Source organism: Trichoderma camerunense (assembly GCF_050948025.1).
Source record: "Trichoderma camerunense strain CBS 138272 chromosome Unknown V8C40scaffold_27, whole genome shotgun sequence".
Taxonomy (NCBI): Eukaryota; Fungi; Ascomycota; class Sordariomycetes; order Hypocreales; family Hypocreaceae; genus Trichoderma; species Trichoderma camerunense.
This window is the reverse complement of record NW_028145343.1, coordinates 305,116-324,552: the sequence shown is the minus strand read 5'-3', so window position 1 is coordinate 324,552 and position 19,437 is coordinate 305,116. Positions and strand designations below refer to the sequence as shown.

The 19,437-nt window shown below is 47.6% G+C and overlaps 10 protein-coding genes across 10 annotated transcripts; 4 read left to right on the top strand and 6 right to left on the bottom strand.

Moving 5' to 3' along the window:
- Positions 1–127: 127 nt before the first annotated feature.
- V8C40DRAFT_258446 (uncharacterized protein) lies at positions 128–1,202 on the bottom strand. Its single transcript, XM_083218724.1, has 2 exons — positions 1,150–1,202; positions 128–1,066 (listed from the first exon to the last, which is right to left on the bottom strand). The coding sequence occupies exon 2, from the start codon at positions 863–865 to the stop codon at positions 179–181; it is 687 nt and encodes a 228-aa protein (XP_083067706.1). The 5' UTR covers positions 866–1,066; positions 1,150–1,202; the 3' UTR covers positions 128–178.
- Positions 1,203–1,365: 163 nt separating this feature from the next.
- V8C40DRAFT_258443 (uncharacterized protein) lies at positions 1,366–4,568 on the top strand. The gene is made up of 7 exons (XM_083218723.1): positions 1,366–1,628; positions 1,710–1,997; positions 2,053–3,296; positions 3,357–3,810; positions 3,864–3,950; positions 4,068–4,230; positions 4,282–4,568. The coding sequence occupies exons 1-7, from the start codon at positions 1,572–1,574 to the stop codon at positions 4,296–4,298; spliced, it is 2,310 nt and encodes a 769-aa protein (XP_083067705.1). The 5' UTR covers positions 1,366–1,571; the 3' UTR covers positions 4,299–4,568.
- Positions 4,365–5,979, bottom strand: V8C40DRAFT_258437 (adenylate kinase ADK1). The gene is made up of 4 exons (XM_083218722.1): positions 5,629–5,979; positions 5,514–5,566; positions 5,287–5,441; positions 4,365–5,214 (listed from the first exon to the last, which is right to left on the bottom strand). Exons 1-4 carry the CDS (start codon positions 5,777–5,779, stop codon positions 4,761–4,763), a joined length of 813 nt encoding a protein of 270 aa, XP_083067704.1. The 5' UTR covers positions 5,780–5,979; the 3' UTR covers positions 4,365–4,760.
- A 204-nt stretch (positions 5,980–6,183) lies between these two features.
- V8C40DRAFT_258433 (DUF5315 domain-containing protein) lies at positions 6,184–7,662 on the bottom strand. Its single transcript, XM_083218721.1, has 2 exons — positions 6,715–7,662; positions 6,184–6,658 (listed from the first exon to the last, which is right to left on the bottom strand). The coding sequence occupies exon 1, from the start codon at positions 7,524–7,526 to the stop codon at positions 6,723–6,725; it is 804 nt and encodes a 267-aa protein (XP_083067703.1). The 5' UTR covers positions 7,527–7,662; the 3' UTR covers positions 6,184–6,658; positions 6,715–6,722.
- Positions 7,663–7,785: 123 nt separating this feature from the next.
- V8C40DRAFT_258432 (40S ribosomal protein uS12) lies at positions 7,786–8,759 on the top strand. The gene is made up of 2 exons (XM_083218720.1): positions 7,786–8,165; positions 8,223–8,759. The coding sequence occupies exons 1-2, from the start codon at positions 7,908–7,910 to the stop codon at positions 8,400–8,402; spliced, it is 438 nt and encodes a 145-aa protein (XP_083067702.1). The 5' UTR covers positions 7,786–7,907; the 3' UTR covers positions 8,403–8,759.
- On the bottom strand, positions 8,628–9,968 carry V8C40DRAFT_258430 (4-hydroxybenzoate hexaprenyltransferase). The gene has a single exon (XM_083218719.1). It carries the CDS (start codon positions 9,905–9,907, stop codon positions 8,672–8,674), a length of 1,236 nt encoding a protein of 411 aa, XP_083067701.1. The 5' UTR covers positions 9,908–9,968; the 3' UTR covers positions 8,628–8,671.
- A 144-nt stretch (positions 9,969–10,112) lies between these two features.
- On the top strand, positions 10,113–11,176 carry V8C40DRAFT_258429 (uncharacterized protein). The gene has a single exon (XM_083218718.1). The coding sequence runs from the start codon at positions 10,172–10,174 to the stop codon at positions 11,033–11,035; it is 864 nt and encodes a 287-aa protein (XP_083067700.1). The 5' UTR covers positions 10,113–10,171; the 3' UTR covers positions 11,036–11,176.
- A 351-nt stretch (positions 11,177–11,527) lies between these two features.
- Positions 11,528–15,750, top strand: V8C40DRAFT_131155 (uncharacterized protein). Its single transcript, XM_083211062.1, has 2 exons — positions 11,528–11,893; positions 11,953–15,750. The coding sequence occupies exons 1-2, from the start codon at positions 11,623–11,625 to the stop codon at positions 15,561–15,563; spliced, it is 3,882 nt and encodes a 1,293-aa protein (XP_083067699.1). The 5' UTR covers positions 11,528–11,622; the 3' UTR covers positions 15,564–15,750.
- A 57-nt stretch (positions 15,751–15,807) lies between these two features.
- On the bottom strand, positions 15,808–18,254 carry V8C40DRAFT_258427 (UAA transporter family-domain-containing protein). Its single transcript, XM_083218717.1, has 6 exons — positions 17,745–18,254; positions 17,645–17,685; positions 17,490–17,587; positions 16,771–17,425; positions 16,103–16,692; positions 15,808–16,039 (listed from the first exon to the last, which is right to left on the bottom strand). Exons 1-6 carry the CDS (start codon positions 17,786–17,788, stop codon positions 16,016–16,018), a joined length of 1,452 nt encoding a protein of 483 aa, XP_083067698.1. The 5' UTR covers positions 17,789–18,254; the 3' UTR covers positions 15,808–16,015.
- Positions 18,255–18,313: 59 nt separating this feature from the next.
- On the bottom strand, positions 18,314–19,379 carry V8C40DRAFT_258423 (prefolding complex chaperone subunit). Its single transcript, XM_083218716.1, has 4 exons — positions 19,305–19,379; positions 19,047–19,232; positions 18,829–18,995; positions 18,314–18,750 (listed from the first exon to the last, which is right to left on the bottom strand). Exons 2-4 carry the CDS (start codon positions 19,074–19,076, stop codon positions 18,591–18,593), a joined length of 357 nt encoding a protein of 118 aa, XP_083067697.1. The 5' UTR covers positions 19,077–19,232; positions 19,305–19,379; the 3' UTR covers positions 18,314–18,590.
- Between the last annotated feature and the right edge of the window lie 58 nt (positions 19,380–19,437).

Here is a 19,437-nt window from a genome sequence, read left to right as displayed (position 1 = left end):
AATAAATATAATAAATATAATAAATATAATAAATATAATAAATATAATAAATATAATAAATATAATAAATATAATAAATATAATAAATATAATAAATATAATAATAAATATAATATAATATATTTAGGCTTTTGGTAATCAATAGAAAATATTAATGATTTTATTTATTTTTTTATACTTAGATTCTTAATATATCTTTTGTCTCGAATTTTGGTGGGTTAGTTTGTAGATTTTGGATTGCCCCAGCAGCATGCCTACTAACTAGCTGTCCTTGACGCAAGTTTTCTGTAAAGAGGTAAAAGCCCTCTGTTGACTCGACCAGATATGACTGCAGGCCCTTGCTTTCAAGCAGGATATTAACGTTAGTGAGAGGAAAGTTATTCTCAATAAACCGTGCCCACCCCCTCGCAGCGGCTTGAATATGGTCACCATCTTTGATTTGTTTCCAACCAATTCCAAGGTGAAGTGTAAATTGGTCGATGACTACCTCGTCATGAATACCGCTTTCTGGAACATCCGAGCTTGTCGATGTCATCGCCGCTATCGTTTTGCTGGATGATGCGTGGTCGCTCCCATTGAGGAGCCTCTGAGACTTGTGATTCCTTAGTTGTCGACCGCTTGGTAATCCATTCCCTTCCTGTTCAGTGATCACGTCGTCAAGCTCAATACCTGGAGGGATATCTGCTTCAAGAATAGAAACCGCACATGGTTTAACGAGCAAGATTCCCTCACCATTCGTCCAACCATTTTGGGAAATACGGGTTGACACATCTGGCTCGAGGTTATGTGCAGCCTCCTCGTGAGACCGCTTCTTGCCAATCGCGTATGAGGGCTGTTGAAGGAATGATGAACCCTGTGGAAGCATTGTCGGCTGCGAGCGCGGAGGAATATATGGCAATTGAAGATAAGAAGAAGCCAAAGAAATGATAGAACGGCTGGCAGGGATCGAGCGGAAGGATGACGCGAACCAGTGATAGGATTATGGTGATGGCTCGTGAAGCGCTGAATATTTAGAAGTGACAATATCGAAGCTGGGATGCTAGAGGGAGCTGAGTATCTAGTCCATCTAGTACCATAGTAGGTAAGCATATGTGGACACTTAGCTCGGCTTGTGTTAGTGGAGATTGTGGGGTAATTAACAACACATACATACTAGCTCTCCCTCTGATGGATATTTGTACGGAGTCTCTTCATTATAATAGTAGCAGACTTGATTAATTCTAAAATACTGGTCGCTAATTCTGTATTTGTAGCTAGCTAGAAAGAGAGAAGGCCCATTTTGTTGAGCTCTTATGTAATGTAGCAGCTGTTGTAGCTCCTGAGTTATGCATATCACACTACCGGAGTGACCATCTTATTAGCATAGCATAGCATGAACTTGCGAAATAGGCATTTCCTGCAACCCTGAGCAAATATCCCGAGGCTATATAAACGTCTCTTGCTATGCAATAGCCTCGGATCGATAAAGCATGTTTTGAGCCTGACAATCTTCTACGCTACCTGAATTATTGCACCCCCAGGAGCTCTTTCCAGCGGCAATCTGGAGAATTCGAGCCGACCTCCTGAACTACATGTCGAGCGAAATGCTGACATATAACCAACGTGCCCAAACGGCACTCTTAAAGGCTGTCAGTATTGATAGTTCAGAATCATCTCGATGAAGATACACCAAGTCTCATGCACGTTGCGCTAATACAGGGCTTCTCTAGATTAACCGTGTTTTCGATCTAGACCGTGATGCCGAATCCCTCGAAGGGCTCTCGAATGGGATAACCCTGGGCCACATCTTGCATGAATTGGATTCCGAGTTCGACCCGTCGCATCTTGAATCAAATCCAGGAGCAACGAAAACCTTGGCCAACAAACGCAACAGACAAGCCATCTACAAGGGTCTCTTTCGTTTTATTCGCCGCCAGATTCCCGAACTCAGCTGTCAGGCAAAAAAGTTCGACTATCATGCTTTCGTCGAGAATCCTGAGCCGCAGGGTATCAGTCAGGTAATTTCCATTTCCTGTACTTGAACTCGAAGATCCTAACGGAGTATATCTCTAGCTCTTGGCTGTCATGGTCTCGGCTGCTGCGATGGGCCCAGATAATCAAAAATATGTCCCCAGAATTCAGAATGGGCTAGACCGGGATACACAAGCCGAGATCATGCAGATAATTCGAGCTATGCAACAAGATATTGCCAATTCCAAAGATGACGACGAGCTGGACGAGGCAATTGATGCTGCTATGGGGGCTCGTGATATCGAGCTTCTCGTAGAGGAACAAAATGCTGCTTTGCGACAGCAACTTGATATAACGAAGAAGACTCTTTCAGACTACATCACTCGCTTAGAGCATCTGCAGCAGAGCCACGAAGAGCTTGCGTATGACAAAGAGAAAACAGATCGCGAGCTGGAAGTTCTACGAAAAGCGACCCAAGACGAGGCACATAGTGCGAAGACCATTAAGCATCTGGAAGAACAAGTCCACGAACAGATGGAGATTATCGCCAGGAACGAAGAGGTCATTCGTAGCAGTCAAAAATCCGTTTCTCAATTGGAGAGCGAGGTGCAGCGCCTGAGCCAAAAGAATATGCAAGCGGATGAGTTTCGTGACCAAATGGCAGAATGGAAGCACAAAGCAGAGGAGCTTGAGAAGAAGGCCAACATGGCGGAACGTTACAAACAGAAACTGGAATCACAGCAGAGTCTAGTGAGAGAAGTACAGAATTTACAGTACGAACGAGCAGAGCTCCAAGAGCAGCTCCGATCACTCATGGAAGAGAGAGAGAAGAGTGACCGTACCAAGAAAGCGGAGGATGAGTTAACGAAGATGATCACGCAGTCTGAACAACATCTATGGGATGAGCGCAACCAGAAGGCGCAACTTCTGAAAGATGTTACAGCTCTCCAGGAAGAACTCATGCGATTACAAGCTCAAAGAACACATGATGAGCATTTCATCCAAGACTTGCAGGAACAGTTGCAGCACAACGGCGGCAGTACGGTGCAAGAAGTTGATATTAGTGAAACGTCGACACCGTTCAATCTCGAGGATGAACTTCTCATTGCGTCAAAGGAAGACACACAGACTAACATGCCCTTGGAGCTTTCTAGATTGAGAGCAGAGAATGAATTGATTCGGAAGACGGTGGGATCTCATGGAGATGCCTCCATGCTCCGACGAGAGTTAGAAGAGCTTAAACGACAACGAGAACGACTTCAGCAAAACTTCAACGCCATATTTGAGAAATATACCATCACGAATGATCACATGCAGGCTCTGATGAGTGATAATGCTGATGAAGGGTTAGTTGTGTATACTGTGTTGACATCTAGGAAGAAGAGTACTCACAACGTGTACCCTAGGACCGAGGCATTTATTAAACTTCGACAAGAGTTGACACGACTAGAACTTGAATTTGAACAGGCCAGGAAGCTGACAAATAGCCTTGAAACCCAGCTGGCAGACAAGACCCGAGAATTGCTTGCTGCGCAGGCCGACTTGTCTGCGGTCCAAAAGGACAGCATCACAGCATTATATGAGTTGAAGAGCACGGATAAACTGATATCAACTTCATTGACAAACGAACTTGAGCAATTGAGGGAAGAAACTAGTTTTATAACGAATGAGCGGGACGCACTGAAATCACAGCTCATTGAGGCTTTGCTAGCGAATGACAAACTCAGGAAAGAGTCAGATGAGAGCAAAGATTTGCAAGATGCCGCTGGTTCCTCGACAGACGGCGACGGCTCAGAAGCCGCTAAGAAGGCCGCCGAAAAGGTTGAAAAGTTACGAGAACGCCTTATTCAGAGAAATCAGGTAATTATCAATCATCTGCAGATATGAGTATGACTTACTTACGCCTTCACTAGCAACTCGAGAAGTCAGAACAGGAAAGGCTCGAATTACAAGCCAGACTGAAGGCAGCACAACTTGGGGAAATCTCGGCAGCTCAAAAGGTATGCTCTGTTGTGCGATATTCAGTGTTTGGCCGCGGCGATGAGGCAATGCGCCTATCTTCGCTTCATCACCACATTTCTATACAGAGAGAGAGTAACGCTGACTCGAACGGCCAGGCTGCATCCGATCATATTATCAAGAACCTCCAAAGGGAAAACGCACTTATTGCCACCGCCTGGTATGACCTTACGAGCCGACTTCAGAGCAACCACGTCGTACTTCAGCGCCGGCATGATGCTCCCAAGAGCTGGCTTAACAAACAGAGGCAGTTGGTGAATGGTCAGTTGCGCCAACGCGACATGCTCTACCTCTACTGACCTGACTCTTCAGCGACTTCAAGGAGGTAGGATCCAAGGGGTTGAGCTCCATCCGTTTACCAATCTCCCTGGGTATAATGTTTACTAGGCGAATTACGGGCAAAGAATTCATTATTTAGCGTTGCAATATTCCCGTCTACACACTATGCATATAGATGACTTTCTTGTCAGCCTGTTTTTTTCTTCTCCTTCGTTCTAGATATTTCACTTCGCCTCTAGAGTAGTATAACACCTTAGCCAATATTCATTCACATCAGACAATCGATGAACAAAGATAATGCCGTATCGTAATCTATCACAGCCCCAATAAAAGTCAATATCACTTCATGAGGTTTCGTGTCTCACAAAATTGCTTTTGCTCTAGAGCTATTTTCTAGAATTAGAAGCTCGAGAGGAAAAAAAATTAATAGGTTATAGTAGTAGGCGGAGCCAACTGAGCATACTCATACTCCCGTGTATCAAAGCATACTGGGCATGATCCTTTTTGGTGGCTTAGCTCTTGCCAGCAAGTTTGCTGAAGACGGAAGAGCCATGAGATTTCTTTCCTTCTAGAATATCCAACATATTCTTCCACACCTCACCGGGTTGCTGACTGGCATCAAGACCCTTCCAGATGCCGCTGTTTTGGTAGTAGCCAACTACGGGGGCAGTTTGCTTGTGGTAAGCACCGAGACGCTTCTTCAGAGCATCGGCGTTGTCGTCGCTCCTCTGGATGAGAGGCTCTCCGGTCACATCGTCCTTCATAGCCTCCTTGGGGGGGTTGAAAGTCGTGTGGTAAGACCGTCCAGATGCCGGGTGGATCAATCGACCAGTAATTCGGGCAACAAGTAGGGAGTCGTCAATCTGGAGCTCGACAGCGTGTTGGAGGGTCTGGCCACGCTCCTTGAGCATGGCATCGAGGCCTTCGGCCTGAGGCACCGTACGAGGAAAGCCGTCAAGGATGAATCTGCGGCAGTTGTGTAAGGAAAAGAAGGAGAAGGAGAAGCTGCTTTCGCCGCGCATAAAGGTGGTTACTTACCCGCCTTGGCATTCCTTGTTGTTCTCGAGCTCTTCCTTAATCATACCAATGACAATATCGTCACTGACGAGGCCACCTTGATCCATGATTTTCTTGGCTTCTCTTCCGAGAGGTGTCTTCTTGGCCACCTGTGACCGCAGCATGTCGCCAGTAGCCTAGATATCCGAAGGGAGTTGACGTTAGATATATGCGCGCATTTCGTTAAATCCCAATTGATATCAACGTACCAAGTGGCAGCAGGAAAAGCGCTCTTTAATCTTTGGTGCTTGGGTTCCCTTGCCTGGCCGAGGTATCAGTACGATTGTATACTCGATATAATTCGAGCACGACCAAACCACTAACCAGCTCCTGGAGGCCCAATAAGAATCATCCGAAGACTCTCTGTGCTAATTGGAGTGCCTCCAGTGGCGCGCTGCTCGAGCTGCTTGATGCGCGAATCGAGGCCGTTGATCACATCGCGCAGATGCTTGAGTTCGTCTTCTACAAACCCCATTGTGACTGATTTTGGGTATGGGGGCAAAAATTGAGAAAAAGGAATGAAGAGTATTAAGAATTGGAGCAACTGCAGCACCTATAAACAAAACTGTAGGCCGAAAGGAAGCGAAGAGAGGAATTTGAGGTATGGTGGTGAAGGCGGATTTAACGACGAGGCTACGAATACCGATTTCGCTGCACAGCAAAAAATTACCTAGTATCAATTATTAATAAATAAACTAAGACCTTGGTACGTTTTTGATATAAGTATTGAAAATCTATAAGCTAATTTTATATTTAATATTTAATCTTCTTTTTATAACTTAATTCTTAGATTATATAGTTTTTTTTAAAAGAAATAATTTTATTTAATATTTTATTTAATGTTATAATACTATCAAAATGGTGAAATGTTATTAAATTCGTATATTCTTAATTATATTCTATTTATTACTATTATTGCAGATAATGTATTTTTAAAGGCAGGATATTTTCCCGCTATAATTCTCCGGACGAACGGATAAAAGTTAGTCAGTTGTCACCGCAGATACGGGTCGTAAAACTAACGCACAAACTGGGGCTTCCATGGCGGAATGGAACTTCGAAGCGCTACCGAGGTATTGCCTGTACTTGGAAGAACCGGCACTCGAATCGGTGAGTTTCCTCGGGATAGTGCAGGGGTAGTGCATCACAGAATTTAATCCGGTTGTCGGCAGTGCTTGGCATTGACGGATTCACACGTTGCCGATGTTTTTCTGCGGTGTGTACGGAGTATGAGATGCCTACCTAGGTGTGAACAGAGTAGGTATGCCGACTGGAGGCAATCGTAATATGTCCCGACACCAATATGACCTTGGTAAACCCCTATTGCTAAGCAGCCCGCGACAGCATAGGTAGCCTTCAATGTTGTAAGTCAAGTACAAGAAACATCGGCCTTGCCAACTTTACACCTACCAAGAACTCTAAGGGCTGGCGTTGTCATTCCATAAATCTTTGGTTTCTTCCTCCACCGCTCGCATAGCCACTGCGACTGATTCCAGTTTCGCAATAACGTCGATGACGCCGTCATTAACACGCTCAAAATATTCGTCGTTGGCCTCGCGACGCTTCCTCGCCAGTAGAATGTCGGCCTCCGTTTCCTCCACCAACTTCGCGCCCAAGCGATCGACTTTCTTTTCATCACTTCCTTGCCATCCACTAGATGTGCCCATCATGCTCTTTGCTGCATCAGTCCCTTCTCCTCTCTCAGGTCTTGACGAGTCCAATAGCCCATCTCTTAGATTAGGTAGCTCATCACCTTTAGCATCATTCATGTGATCACGCAGGGCAGTCTCTATCGTATCGTCCGCCTCACTTCTGGCCCAGGCTTGCGCAAGTACGATTTGAGCAGTTCTCAGGTCCCCCAGTTTGCGATCATGTTCGGGCCCAAATACATGGGTGCCTTCTGAAGCGGATAATTCCACCTTCTCCAGCGTGGCTTGCATTTCTGCCCACAAAGCATCTGTCCTGTCGGTGCCTCCATAGCTCCCTTTAGTAGGTAATGACCACTCGGGACGTCGTTCTGATGGCATATCTGACCCAGAGCGTGACTGCGCGCCGGCTTCTACGTTGGTGGGATCCCATTTGAGATTATGCCTCCCAAGAGCTGGGACGCTGGCTGTGATGGCTCCAGGAAGCGAGACGCGAGAAATGCCGGGTGATGGAGACAGAAGAGGGAGAGGTGGGGGATCTCGCTCCCTTGACTTGGGTTCACCCTTGAACGACATCGCATTTCATCCGGGGCAGATCATGGAAGGCTGAGGGCTGAATAGCAATAAGGGTGATGACGGGAGGTGTGGGGCATGAAGATGGCCGGCCTTGGTGTGCTGTAAGTGCGATCTACGGACAAATCGGCGCCGGTGATGGATAAAAATGCACCCGGATCGCCTTCCGAGGTCACGTGAAAATATTCCACAGCCCAACTTTTTTGCTCTAGGGCCGCAAACCCTATCGGAATTTTCGATAGTCCAATTCAACCTTCTGCCTCTTCGGTGTTGTCACATTACCCAACGCAGTGTCGCCATATTAGCATAAATCGGTACGTTCAACAATCATCACCGTCACCCAAACCACCACTTCTCGACGACCACTAACTCCTCGAAGCAATCATGGCAGGTGGCAAGCCCCGTGGTCTGAACGCTGCGCGCAAGCTGCGCACCAACCGAAAGGATCAGAAATGGGCTGATCTCGCCTACAAGAAGCGTGCCCTGGGCACTGCTTTCAAGTCTTCACCATTCGGTGGCTCTTCCCACGCCAAGGGAATTGTTCTCGAGAAAGTTGGTGTCGAAGCCAAGCAGCCCAACTCTGCCATCCGAAAGTGTGTCCGAGTTCAGCTGATCAAGAACGGAAAGAAAGTCACTGCTTTCGGTGCGTCTACACTATCTCCCACTTTCCACCTCTGGCTAACATGAGCTTTTCCCACAGTCCCCAACGACGGTTGCTTGAACTTCGTTGATGAGAACGACGAAGTTTTGCTTGCTGGATTCGGTCGCAAGGGCAAGGCCAAGGGTGATATTCCCGGTGTTCGATTCAAGGTCGTCAAGGTGTCTGGTGTTGGTCTGCTGGCTCTGTGGAAGGAGAAGAAGGAGAAGCCCCGATCATAAAGGAAGTCATTTGGGGAAAAGAGGCGTTGGCAAAAGGATCGTGAGGAGCTCTATTGGCTCATTTACACTGGCACCACTAGTCATGGCCCGATAATGGGAGGCTAAAATTTTGAAGGAGATGACATACGTCCCTTTAGAAACATTTTTCAGCATGTTCAAATACCAGGCGGCACCGGATCGGGCGTCTTCTCGCATTCACATACGACGAACGAAGTGCAGGCAATATGAGTGACGTGTTCTATAACAGTTTTTTTTTTTTTCAAACTTATTCAGGCCTCAAGGCTTCTTTCTTCTGGCAAGGGCCTTGGGTCAGACTGCTCAAGAGAGCGAGATACATAATCCGCAGCCATACCGATACTGATGACCCCCCCTGTGATCCAGCAACCATTCACAAACCACCACCAGCAGTTCTTGACGCTTTTGAGGTTTACCCGCCTAATCATGATTCCCAGCGTAACGAGAGCTCCGCCACAGCTGCCCAGGAAGAAGATAGGACCTGCTCCCGCAGCCATTCCGGCAGCACCCAATAAGCCTACTTGCGCGATGGCCAGTCCAGTAAGAACTTGCTTGGTCTGATGTTCATGCTTTAGAGCAATGCTCTTGATACCCGCATTTATATCATCTTTAATGTCCATGTGAGCATATATCATGTCGTATAGGACAACCCATGCAATATTTGACGTATAGAGACATGCTGCGGCTATGAGCGCAGCTGAATTTGAGAGCAGATCGATACCAAGTGCTGGGAAGCCCATGATTGCACCCCAGGAGAAGGCCAACCCTAGGACAGCCTGGGGGTAATAGGTAACTCGCTTTGCCAACGGATAAGTGAGGACGAGGGCGAGGCTTGGTATGCCGTAGGCAAGGCACGGCAGTGGAAATTGCACCAAGACGGCCAATCCGGCGAGCAGCTGGAATCCAGTAAATACGATGCCTTGGAATGGGGTGATTGCACCACGTGCAATTGGCCGTAACCGAGTCCTCCGAACTTGCGGATCGAGGTCTCTGTCCCAGAGATCATTAATTGTGCAACCCGCACCACGCATGATCAAAGCTCCGCTGAAGAAAAGAGCCGCAGTAGCGGCTGCTGAGGAGAATGGAGCCATTGGATCTGCCATGGGCGCTGCCAAAAGCGTGGAAAAGAGGCATGGGAAAAATAGATAATATGTCCCAGTAGGCTTGTCGATGCGGATGAGCTCACCGTAAGGGACCCATGCCTTGGGCACAACTGATAGGATCCCAGTTCGAGCTGGGATATATTCCGCTAGATGCTCATTATTAGCTGATTTATCGGCATTAGCGGTCTCGAGGATTGGCTTCAAGTTCCTCAATGTTTGGTGAAAAGCGACAGCTCTTTGGCGATGAACCAGTGATCGACCTGTGAGACTCTGAAGTGAGGGAGAAGTCGGATGAGGCAACGCCCATGATGAAGCAATCGAGCCAGTGCTACACCTCCATCTCAATCGGTGCTGGAGAGGCACTCTGACGGCAAGCCTCAGCGTCATAAGGTGCTGGAGTGATTTGATGCCGACAAACGAATGAATGTGCCCTGTCAGAAACCTTGTATGCGAATGGACGGATTTGGATAATTTTGCTCGCATCCCACCATTCAGCAGCAGCTAACTCGTACTGTGTAAATACACACTGTGCTGCAGCACGACTCAGGTACTGTTTGACTGTGTAAGTCCTTCACTCATTCACATGCCTCGGCTAAGACCTTGACGTACAACCTACATACTCATCCTTCACGCTTCAATCACACTTGAATAATGGACGAAGAAAAGCTCGGCCACAGTAATCCGGAGGACATTGCGCCTTCAGGCTCCTCTACCGGAGATGAATTACAGAAAGCATCTACGGATTCTAAGGGCAAACAGAAGGCAGGGCTGGAGCTAGCGGCATCTCAGCTTGGGGCCTCTACAAAGATGGTCGTCAATGCCATCACAACATTTCGGGAAATGCCAGCTTTGGCATCAGAATCAAAGTCCTCTCGTGGTTCAAGTAGCATGGGCTCGCTTTCATCTATTGCTGGCGAATACTCGTCATACAAACCACTCCAGAATCCGTTGCTTGACGAGACTACTCATGAGGGCCAGGATGACTTATTTGAGACGTTTACCAAAAGTTCAACAGATGCGTTGGTAAATGATGGCTATCAAGTAGGCATTCCTGGATCTTCATTTGCAGATCAAGAAGCATCGGATGGCTTGGCCGTTTTAGAACTTCTCTCACAGCCAGGAAATGAATCGATTGAGACGGCCATTTCCCAGGAACATGATTTTCAGATCTCAGGCGAGGATGAATCATGGAGTGAAGCTGTGGCTGGCACACTCATCGACGAGGAAGACCAGCTTGATTTTACTCCTGATTTTATCACTAATCCTGAACTGTCTTCACAAGCAGCACCGTATCTTGGAACAACGAACATTGAAGAGACAAGCAGTACTTGGTTTGGGTATTGGAGTGACGTGTTTACAGCGTACAATGCCCGGGTATGGGGTAATTTGCATCCAATATCCACTTCGGAAACATCGGATCAGGAATTAGAACAAGAGCAGGATAGCAGGGAGTCGATGACCATAAACCGGGCGCTCGATCGGTTAAAGCTCATATTCTATCACTTGAGAGGATGAGAATGTAGCGCCGGAACAAGAAGCCAAGTTTTTAATGTCATTGTAGCAACATCCCACAATTTTTTATAACAGAACCGAAAAATGTACCATATACGCCAAGGGTTAAATACATCTATATCATAACTTGTTGTCACATGGCCATTTTCACACACTCGTCCTCTTGGGCTTCTACGTCTACATGTGATAATCCAGCTCCCAAGCAATTTGTCCAGGTTAGTACATGTAGCTTTGGGTATCGGGTTAGCTGCCGGTTACCGGGATTCCCCCCACCCCTCCGAAACGCTAACCCAACACCACAAGCTTCTGCTTAGGTGCGTCGTGCTAGGCCGAATTGATTTATCTACCTATCCTCACGTCGCGCTTATCACAGGTGACAAATGCAACTTTACGCGATGATATTCACGACCCGGTGACTTCAAACCACAACGACCAGTGGCAGGCCCTTTTTGGGCCTACTTAAGTGCATACGAAGGTCAATCTGTGCATAGAGAGGTAGCATCTCCCCTGGAAGCTGAACACAGCCGCATCAATCGCCACCAACAAACCTCCGATGGTCAGCGCTGCTGAACAGCGACACACAAAACAAGATGCCTAGCGCTCAGCATCCGCAAGCGAAGTTCGATCCGATACCCCCAGATCTTGATCTACACTCCTTGGTAGACCATACACCAAATTTCCGTTGGGCTCAGCGAGTATCCCGATCCCAAATCCGCAGCCTGGGCCAGCAAGACTTCGAGAAGCTCGTTGCGATACATGTCATAGCTGGTGGCAAGCCTCTCGTTATTGAAGGATGGGATGCTGCTCTGCCCTCCTCGCTTTTCAGTGCGGGATGGCTTGAGAATGCCTATGATAAAAAACGTTGGTCATCTCCCTAAGCTGCCACAGACAGACAGATCACTAATCAGCTTGCCTTGTAGAGGAAAATGTCCGTGACATATCCAACTCCTCTGACATCCCCATGACCACTGGACACTATCTACGGTCTATGAAACAGCTCACCAATCAGTGGACGCCTAATACGTATCGCGACGAGCGTCGACAACGACTCTATCTTAAAGATATTGATTGTCCAGTGGAGTGGCGTGACATGTTGCAAAAGATTATACATCCCAACCTCTTCTATCTCAACGAAAATGTCACCAGTAAAGGAGGTAAGAGGATGCATAACGAAGAAGCGTTTGAGAGTGAAACTACTGCAGCCCCGGCCGGAGATCTCATGTCCAGTTTACCAGAGGAAATGCGAGCGCAAAATCTCATGTGCTACATAGGTCATGAAGGGACCTACACACCAGCTCACCGGGAGATGTGCGCATCGCTGGGGCAGAATATCATGGTCGAAGCGTCTCGAGATGAAAATGGGGAGAAAAAAGGGAGCTCAGTTTGGTTTATGACTGAGAGCAAAGACCGTGAAGTGGTTCGAGAGTACTTCTTGTCGATGCTTGGTCATGATATTGAGATTGAGAAGCACTTCGCGCAGATTAATGCTTGGAAGAAGGCCCCATTCGATGTGTACATTGTGGAGCAATGTGTGGGTGATTTCATTCTCATCCCACCTCTCGCAGCACACCAAGTCTGGAACAGAGGAACCAGGACGATGAAGGTCGCTTGGAACCGCACTACAGTGGAGACATTGGAGCTCGCATTACACGAAGCGCTGCCCAAAGCTCGCTTGGTGTGTCGGGATGAGCAGTATAAAAATAAAGCCATCATATACTACACCCTCCAGAAATACCATGCGGAGCTCCGAAGCATTGAAAAGAAAGCAGAGATGGTGCAGATGGACTTCATGGGCTTTGGGCGAGATGTTTTTAGAAGCTCTCCGCGTGTGAAGCAGTTGGCGGCTGACTTCAAAAAACTATTCCAGCTGTTTACCAAAGTTCTCGTCGATGAGGTCTTTGCGTTCAAAGAGAAGGACATTGAATATCTACCTTTCGACTCTTGTGTTACTTGCTCCTACTGCAGGTCCAACATTTTCAATCGGTTTCTTACCTGCAAGCATTGTATCCGACCTCTAATCAATGGGGAAGAAGATGCATATGACGTTTGTATGGAATGCTACGCAATGGGACGATCCTGCGCCTGCCTCTCTGGCCTTCAGTGGTGTGAGCAGTGGTCGTGGTCAGAACTGACTGATAACTACGAAGCTTGGAAAGCAACAGTTATCGCCATTGATGGCCACGTTGATTTAGAATCCTCTCCTTACCCGCTTGAGGTAGCTAGGCAGAGAGCAGGAAAGAAATCTCTCGCTCAGATTTGCCAAGAAGCTCTACGGCGTCGTCCTTGGAAAGACATTACTAAGCCAGAGCGAGAAAAGACACCAAGTGACTCTGAGCAGGGTGATGCCGACGACAAACCAAATAAAAAGTCAAGAAGAAAGAAGAAGAAGGGGGAAGTCCACCGATGTCATGTCTGCTGTCATCCGGATTACAGCTATCGGGTACATCTATGCACGAACCCTGGTTGCTCGGAAGCCTACTGTTACGGCGTTTTATACCGGGCATTCGATCTTATGCCACAAGCTGTTTTAGAAGACGAACATTGGCAGTGTCCCAAATGCCTGGGGATATGTAATTGTGGCCACTGCCGCCGCACAGGCACTACGCAGCCATACATGCCAAAGAACACATCTCTTGGACATGATACTCGCCGGATCGCCGATGACCGCAGCGTAGAAGCATTAGTTGATTTCCGAATTCATAACCTGTCATGGTTGAAAGCCGCAGGGGAAGAAAGCCGCAGTAAAAACAGCAAGAGAATGCAACTGTTACGGGAACAAGCAGACAACGCCAAAGCACAAGATGCACTGACACACGCTCAAGCAGAGGCAGAGCCTAGGGTGCAATCCAGCGCTGTTTTCACCGCACAGGCAACAGAAACTTCTGCAATCAATGGCTATGGAGACCAAAGTCAAGTGCTGGGTCGAGATGGAGGAACTTCGACAGATTACTCGTTTGATGTGGCCAATGACCACACCCTTAACGTCGACGATGTGCCGCAAAATGATGCGGCCCCTCCCGCAGCAAATGTCAGAGAGCGAGAGGATGTGGATTCATCCCAGTATCCTGATCCATCAGTGTTCGCACGCCGGCGTATAGGAATGGGTTACTATGAACAGGATGACACTCCGGATAAAATTCTTTTTGATCCATACCAAGCGCCTTCCGCGGATTCGATGGAAGCTGATGAACCAACTATTCCAGAGTTCGTAAAGAAAACTATTCGGGCAGCGAAGAGGAAGGCAAAGCGGGAGAATGAAGATCCCGAGTTCACAATTCGTAAAAGTCACCACAAAAGACCCAAGCTCACGGCAGAGCCATCCGATTTTCTTGACAACATGGATCCAGCTCTTTTTGTAGATGGGGGCTCGGCAGCAACAGTCAAGCACACAACTGCCACTTCTCCCTTAGATGGTGATGCTTCTGCCAAATCGTCAGCTGTTCATCATGAAGAGCCGGATATAGTACCAGAGATATCTTTGCCTCGACCTTTTGACATCAATGAGCCAACTCTTCGACATGCCAAGCCCCGAGCATCGTATGTAGAGGTTGATGATCTGGATATAGACGAATTAGAGGAAACTGAAGCGGCTTCTCTGCCGTCTCCGAAAGCGTTGGTGAGCTCAACGACGGCCGACGGTTCATTAGCCGTGCAAACGACCGAGAAGGAACTGGAATCGAGCAACCCCGAAGTTCAACACCCGGATGGAGCATTTCAGGAGACGGTCGGGGATGTGATTCCAAAGAAACGCGGTCGCCCCCCAAGGAATATGCAAAAGACAGCATCGCCAGTGACTACAGAGATTATACCGCCGCCACCACCACAACTTGATGGCGGGAGGAACAGACGAAGGCGGGGTCGTCCAAAGAAGTCGCTGTCAACGCTAGAATTACTCGAAGAGGACTTGGCAGCATCTCATGATGAAGAAACTCGTGGAACGAAATCTCTAGCAGGGCAGGAAACGTCCCATGATGGAGATATCCGTCCCATTGAGGGTTCCCAGCCACGACGTAGGCTCTCCAGGCCTACAGGCGTCACCACCATTGCTGCTCACGTTCCTCAGGAGGATCAGCATCTTACCATAACCGATGAAGTTTTGACCGAAGATGAAGCAGTAGATCAAGTACCGAAAAAGAAGAGAGGTCGGCCCCGAAAATCTGACGTTTCTACTCGAGGTAGATCCTCGCTGGATGTGGTCTTGCCGATGAATACTCGATTTATGTCTATGGCCGAACGAATGGCTCTTAAAGGGAAGTCGTTCAAAATTGGCACACGGAAATCACGGAATGTCTCTAAGGCGGAGCAAAACAAGGAACACCTCACCGAGTCTAGGACATCGAAGAGGGGCTCCCAAGTAGCAGACGCTTCTGAAGAAGACGAAGGGGAGGGCAACAGTGACCAAGGGCGCACTGGCACAATCATCAAGCTCGATGAGACGATGATGCGTTCCCGGTCCAGCAGCTCCAAGGAATCTACAGACGACGAAGACATACCATCGAACGGGCGTGTAGCTAAACGTATTGGGCGGTGAAGAGAGGTTCGGTGAAAAGAACTTGAGAGGACTGTGAAGATGGCAATACTAGGCCAGCTAAAGTAATGATACTGTCATAGGTGGCGCCCAAACGGAGTATGAACCATGTTGTACGATACCTAAATACACAAAATAAGTAAAACTGCTCCGTATTGATTTCTGGAAAGCCACAATGCTCTTGTAGTTGTGATGAGGCAACTATGACTGGAGGCTTCTCGGCATAAGAAATATCCCGTGATTTTTGTTTTGTAATTTTTTTTTTCATATAGACTATTAACAGTACGTCTTGTTTCAAGTTATACTATATTTATAATTCTCTTAGTTTTCTTGCCCAGCTATAATTAGGACGTTGGTTCACTGTTAAGTACTCCTTGATATTTGACTAACATATGCAACCCTCGAGGTGGTATGCGTTGAGGCGCTCTTCAGTGTTCCAAAATTTCTACCTGCAACTACAGTGCTGAAAATACAAAGAGCTGTCGCGGGCAGTTAGCTTCTGATGAACGTCGATACTCTGATGGGGCCGCGGGGAGACTTACATTGTTGGTTGCGGCTATGGCAATACTATCCTCGAATGGATGCCAGCTCATGTGTAGTATCTTCTTGTTGAAGTCAATCTGGTCCGCGTCCGTCTCTTTCCGCATTCTCTGGCCCTGGGCACCACCAGCTGGGCTGCCCGCTCTTGATCCTCCCTTCTTCCCACCATTCGCAGCTGTGGGACTTGTGGATGAATTAATGGGTGTAGGGACGCCCACCTTCTTTGCCTTGAAAGCTGACTTGTCCGCTTGGAGAACCACCTCCACCTCCTTATCGGGATCGGAAGGATAGATCATGAAGTTGTTGTTGTAACTTCCAGTCATGACATTCTTGGCATCGCCGGAAAAGACGACCTCGAACTTGTCGAAAATGCTGTCGTTTTCGTACGTATCGCATAATCGAGGTCGTAGATGCTCGTGGATGGGTATCGTCTTGACGGGTTGCCGCTCCATATTGATGTCCCAGATCTTGACGGTGAGATAATCTCGAGATAAGACATATCTTCCGTCATAGGAGAATCGCACATCTGATATTGACGAGATGATTTCAGAAAAGAACGATCTAGATGAAGGATCTTCCTCTTGTTCGAATACTAGTAGAATTGTGTCCCTTGGTCAGTCTTCTACACGAAATTGGGGGTTAGGATGGACTTGGTTGGGTGGATACAAACATTTTGCGTGTTGGTCGCACAAGGCGCTCTCTCGCATATCGGCAAGTTTGATGGTGCCCTTTGAGCTGGCATACATGAACCAGTTGCAGCTGATTGGGTGGAACTCAGCGGCAGTGATCACCTCAGTCAGCTCCTCCATGTTGGCTGGTTTGATGTCAACAATGTTGAAGCTCTGATCTTGAATATTGAGGTTCCAGAGGTTGATTCGCAAATCGTCACTGCTAATGAACGTTTCGCCATCACTGTTTACGGATATGCTGTTGATGTGGTACGCGTGGGCGTTTGCATAGGTTCGTCGGGGGACGGCGGCGACAACAGTATCGTGGTGTGTAAGGCGAGGCAATTTGAGGTCGGCCGCATTTCTGAACTGCTGGGACGTGGGGAGAGCTCGAAGGCCACCGCCTCCGCCTACCGGACCGCCAGGCGTTACATCGTGGGAAAGATTGTTCTCTGCCACCACCTTCAGAGACTTTTCAAAAACCTTCCACAGCTTGATCGTCTTGTCATTGGTTGATAGGAGGTAATGGGAAGCATTCTGTCGGCGGCACCACTTGATCTTGTTGATCTTTTCCTCGATCTCGAGAGACTTGAGGTAGTCAAACTCAGGCTCGTGGGATTGAAACTCGGTGTGAAATTTGTATTCACAAGATTTTTTCTACCAAGAATTAGAAAGGCGGCGATCAACAGATGATTATTGCGAGCTGAGCAGGGGGCAATACCGTCTCGTTACGTTCAAATAGAACGACTCGCCCTCCCTTGTCACCGGTCGCAAGATAGTTGCCTGTGTGGTCAAACTCTACCGTTGAGATGATGTCGGCTGTGGCCCCGCGGTCAGTATCACACAACATACGTCAGAGGAGAGGACGCGGCGAACCTTCGGTGATATCCTCAACATCGCCCTTGTCGCCGAAGCATCTGGGAATCCGATTTAGCTGCAAAGTCCAATTTCAGGAAGCTCTAGCACAGGCACATACTGGGTAAACTTCCAGGTTGGTGAGCTCGCTTCACTGTCGACCATTTTGGTTGGCAGCGATAGCAGGGATCAGAGGTGGCACAGGCAGCCGGGGTGACGAGATACAGCGCAACAGGAGGTCAATGAGGGGTGATGGGTCGTGGCGCTTGATGAGTCCAGTCCGCGGCAACGTGGTGAGGATTCGGGCGTGGCAAGAGTCGCGAGGGTCGGGGCTTGTTGGAGGAGCAATCAGTCTTTATGATGCAGATGATGTCGTTTGCTGTTGCACTTGGCGGGCTGAAGAGAGACCACACAGCTAGACGTTACTAAGAGGTGCCACAGCTATTGGTGGGGCACGGGGAGCAGAGAAGCCAGATACTTGAGACTACTAGGTAAGGTAGAGGGGTTGGGTTGGGCCGGATATGATGCGCGTGGGAGTTAGTAACGCCAATTTCCAGCTACGGGGAGCTCCCAAAAGGTGGCAGCCCAACTGGAGAAATTTGGGGGGTAAAGCAAAGCATGAGACGATACGTTACGTGTGTTACAAGGATCTACAACGAAAACAAAAATTGCCTTGCTGATGATATTGACTTTTACACTGTTTGCATTTGTAGTACTTCATTAACTTATTATTATTTTTGTCTTCATAAATTCAGTTATACAAGCTTGCATCGCATCATGATTGCTCCCTGATGCATTCTAAGGCGGGGCACTTCCCCCCGTACGTTTCTGACATGGCCACACGCAGGTAATGGATGCGATGTTTCGAGATAAGGAGGCGTGGGCAAGGTTGATATAGGTAAATAGGTAGGTAGAGATGCCCTCCTCTTCTTTTCTTTTCTTTTCTTTTTCTTTCTCGTCTTTGTTTTTATCGAGTACGTAGTATCTGTTCAATATGCTCTCGGCTGTTCTTGTGCGTCGTCTCGAGATACAGCAATCTTTGGTTCAGTCGATCAACATCACCATCAAGATCCTGCATCTGGCGTTGTAATTTCTCGTGCAAAGTATTGGGAGGAAGAGAAACAAACCTACACCCCGGGAAGAGTAAAGGTTAGTTCTATCGCTGTGTAGCTGCAATGCTTCGTGACCTGTCCGCTTGTACTTACATTTTCCCCACGCCTTCATAAACAACAGAATTGCTTGGAAAGCTCTGTAATTCGCTAATGGTTAATCGCAGTAGGCGTTGTTCTCGCTGTTTGCCTGCGATTTGACTTCGAACCATGCCGATTTGTTGTTGCGCTGCGATGGCCTGCGACTCGATCTCGAGCGCCAGCTAGCAAGATTGGTCAGTGTGAGCTGCAAAATTCATAGTTATCAGGCTCACCTTTTGCAGAGCTTCATTAGATATAGACATGATTAGCAACTGAGTATTCCCTCGATGTTGCTCAAGGTAGGCCTAATGAATCAATTGAACAACGCCGAGAGTCCACAAGAGAAGCACCTTGAACAGTGCTCTGGTAAGGCAATTCAGCAGCTCGAATCCGCTCCGGGAATTGCTGCTAGGCTAACGCTATTTGGTCTTAGCTTCTCTTGTGAAATGTTTCTGAACTTCAAGATATGATAAGAAAACTGAGTCAAATACTTTTTTTTTCAATAGAATTGAAAGATAGTAAATACTTATTGAAATTAATATATGAATTCTACTATTTGAATTTATTTTTTTCAGCACACTCTCCTCTCAATGGTTAAGCTTTGGATGAAAGTGCCTGACAGTC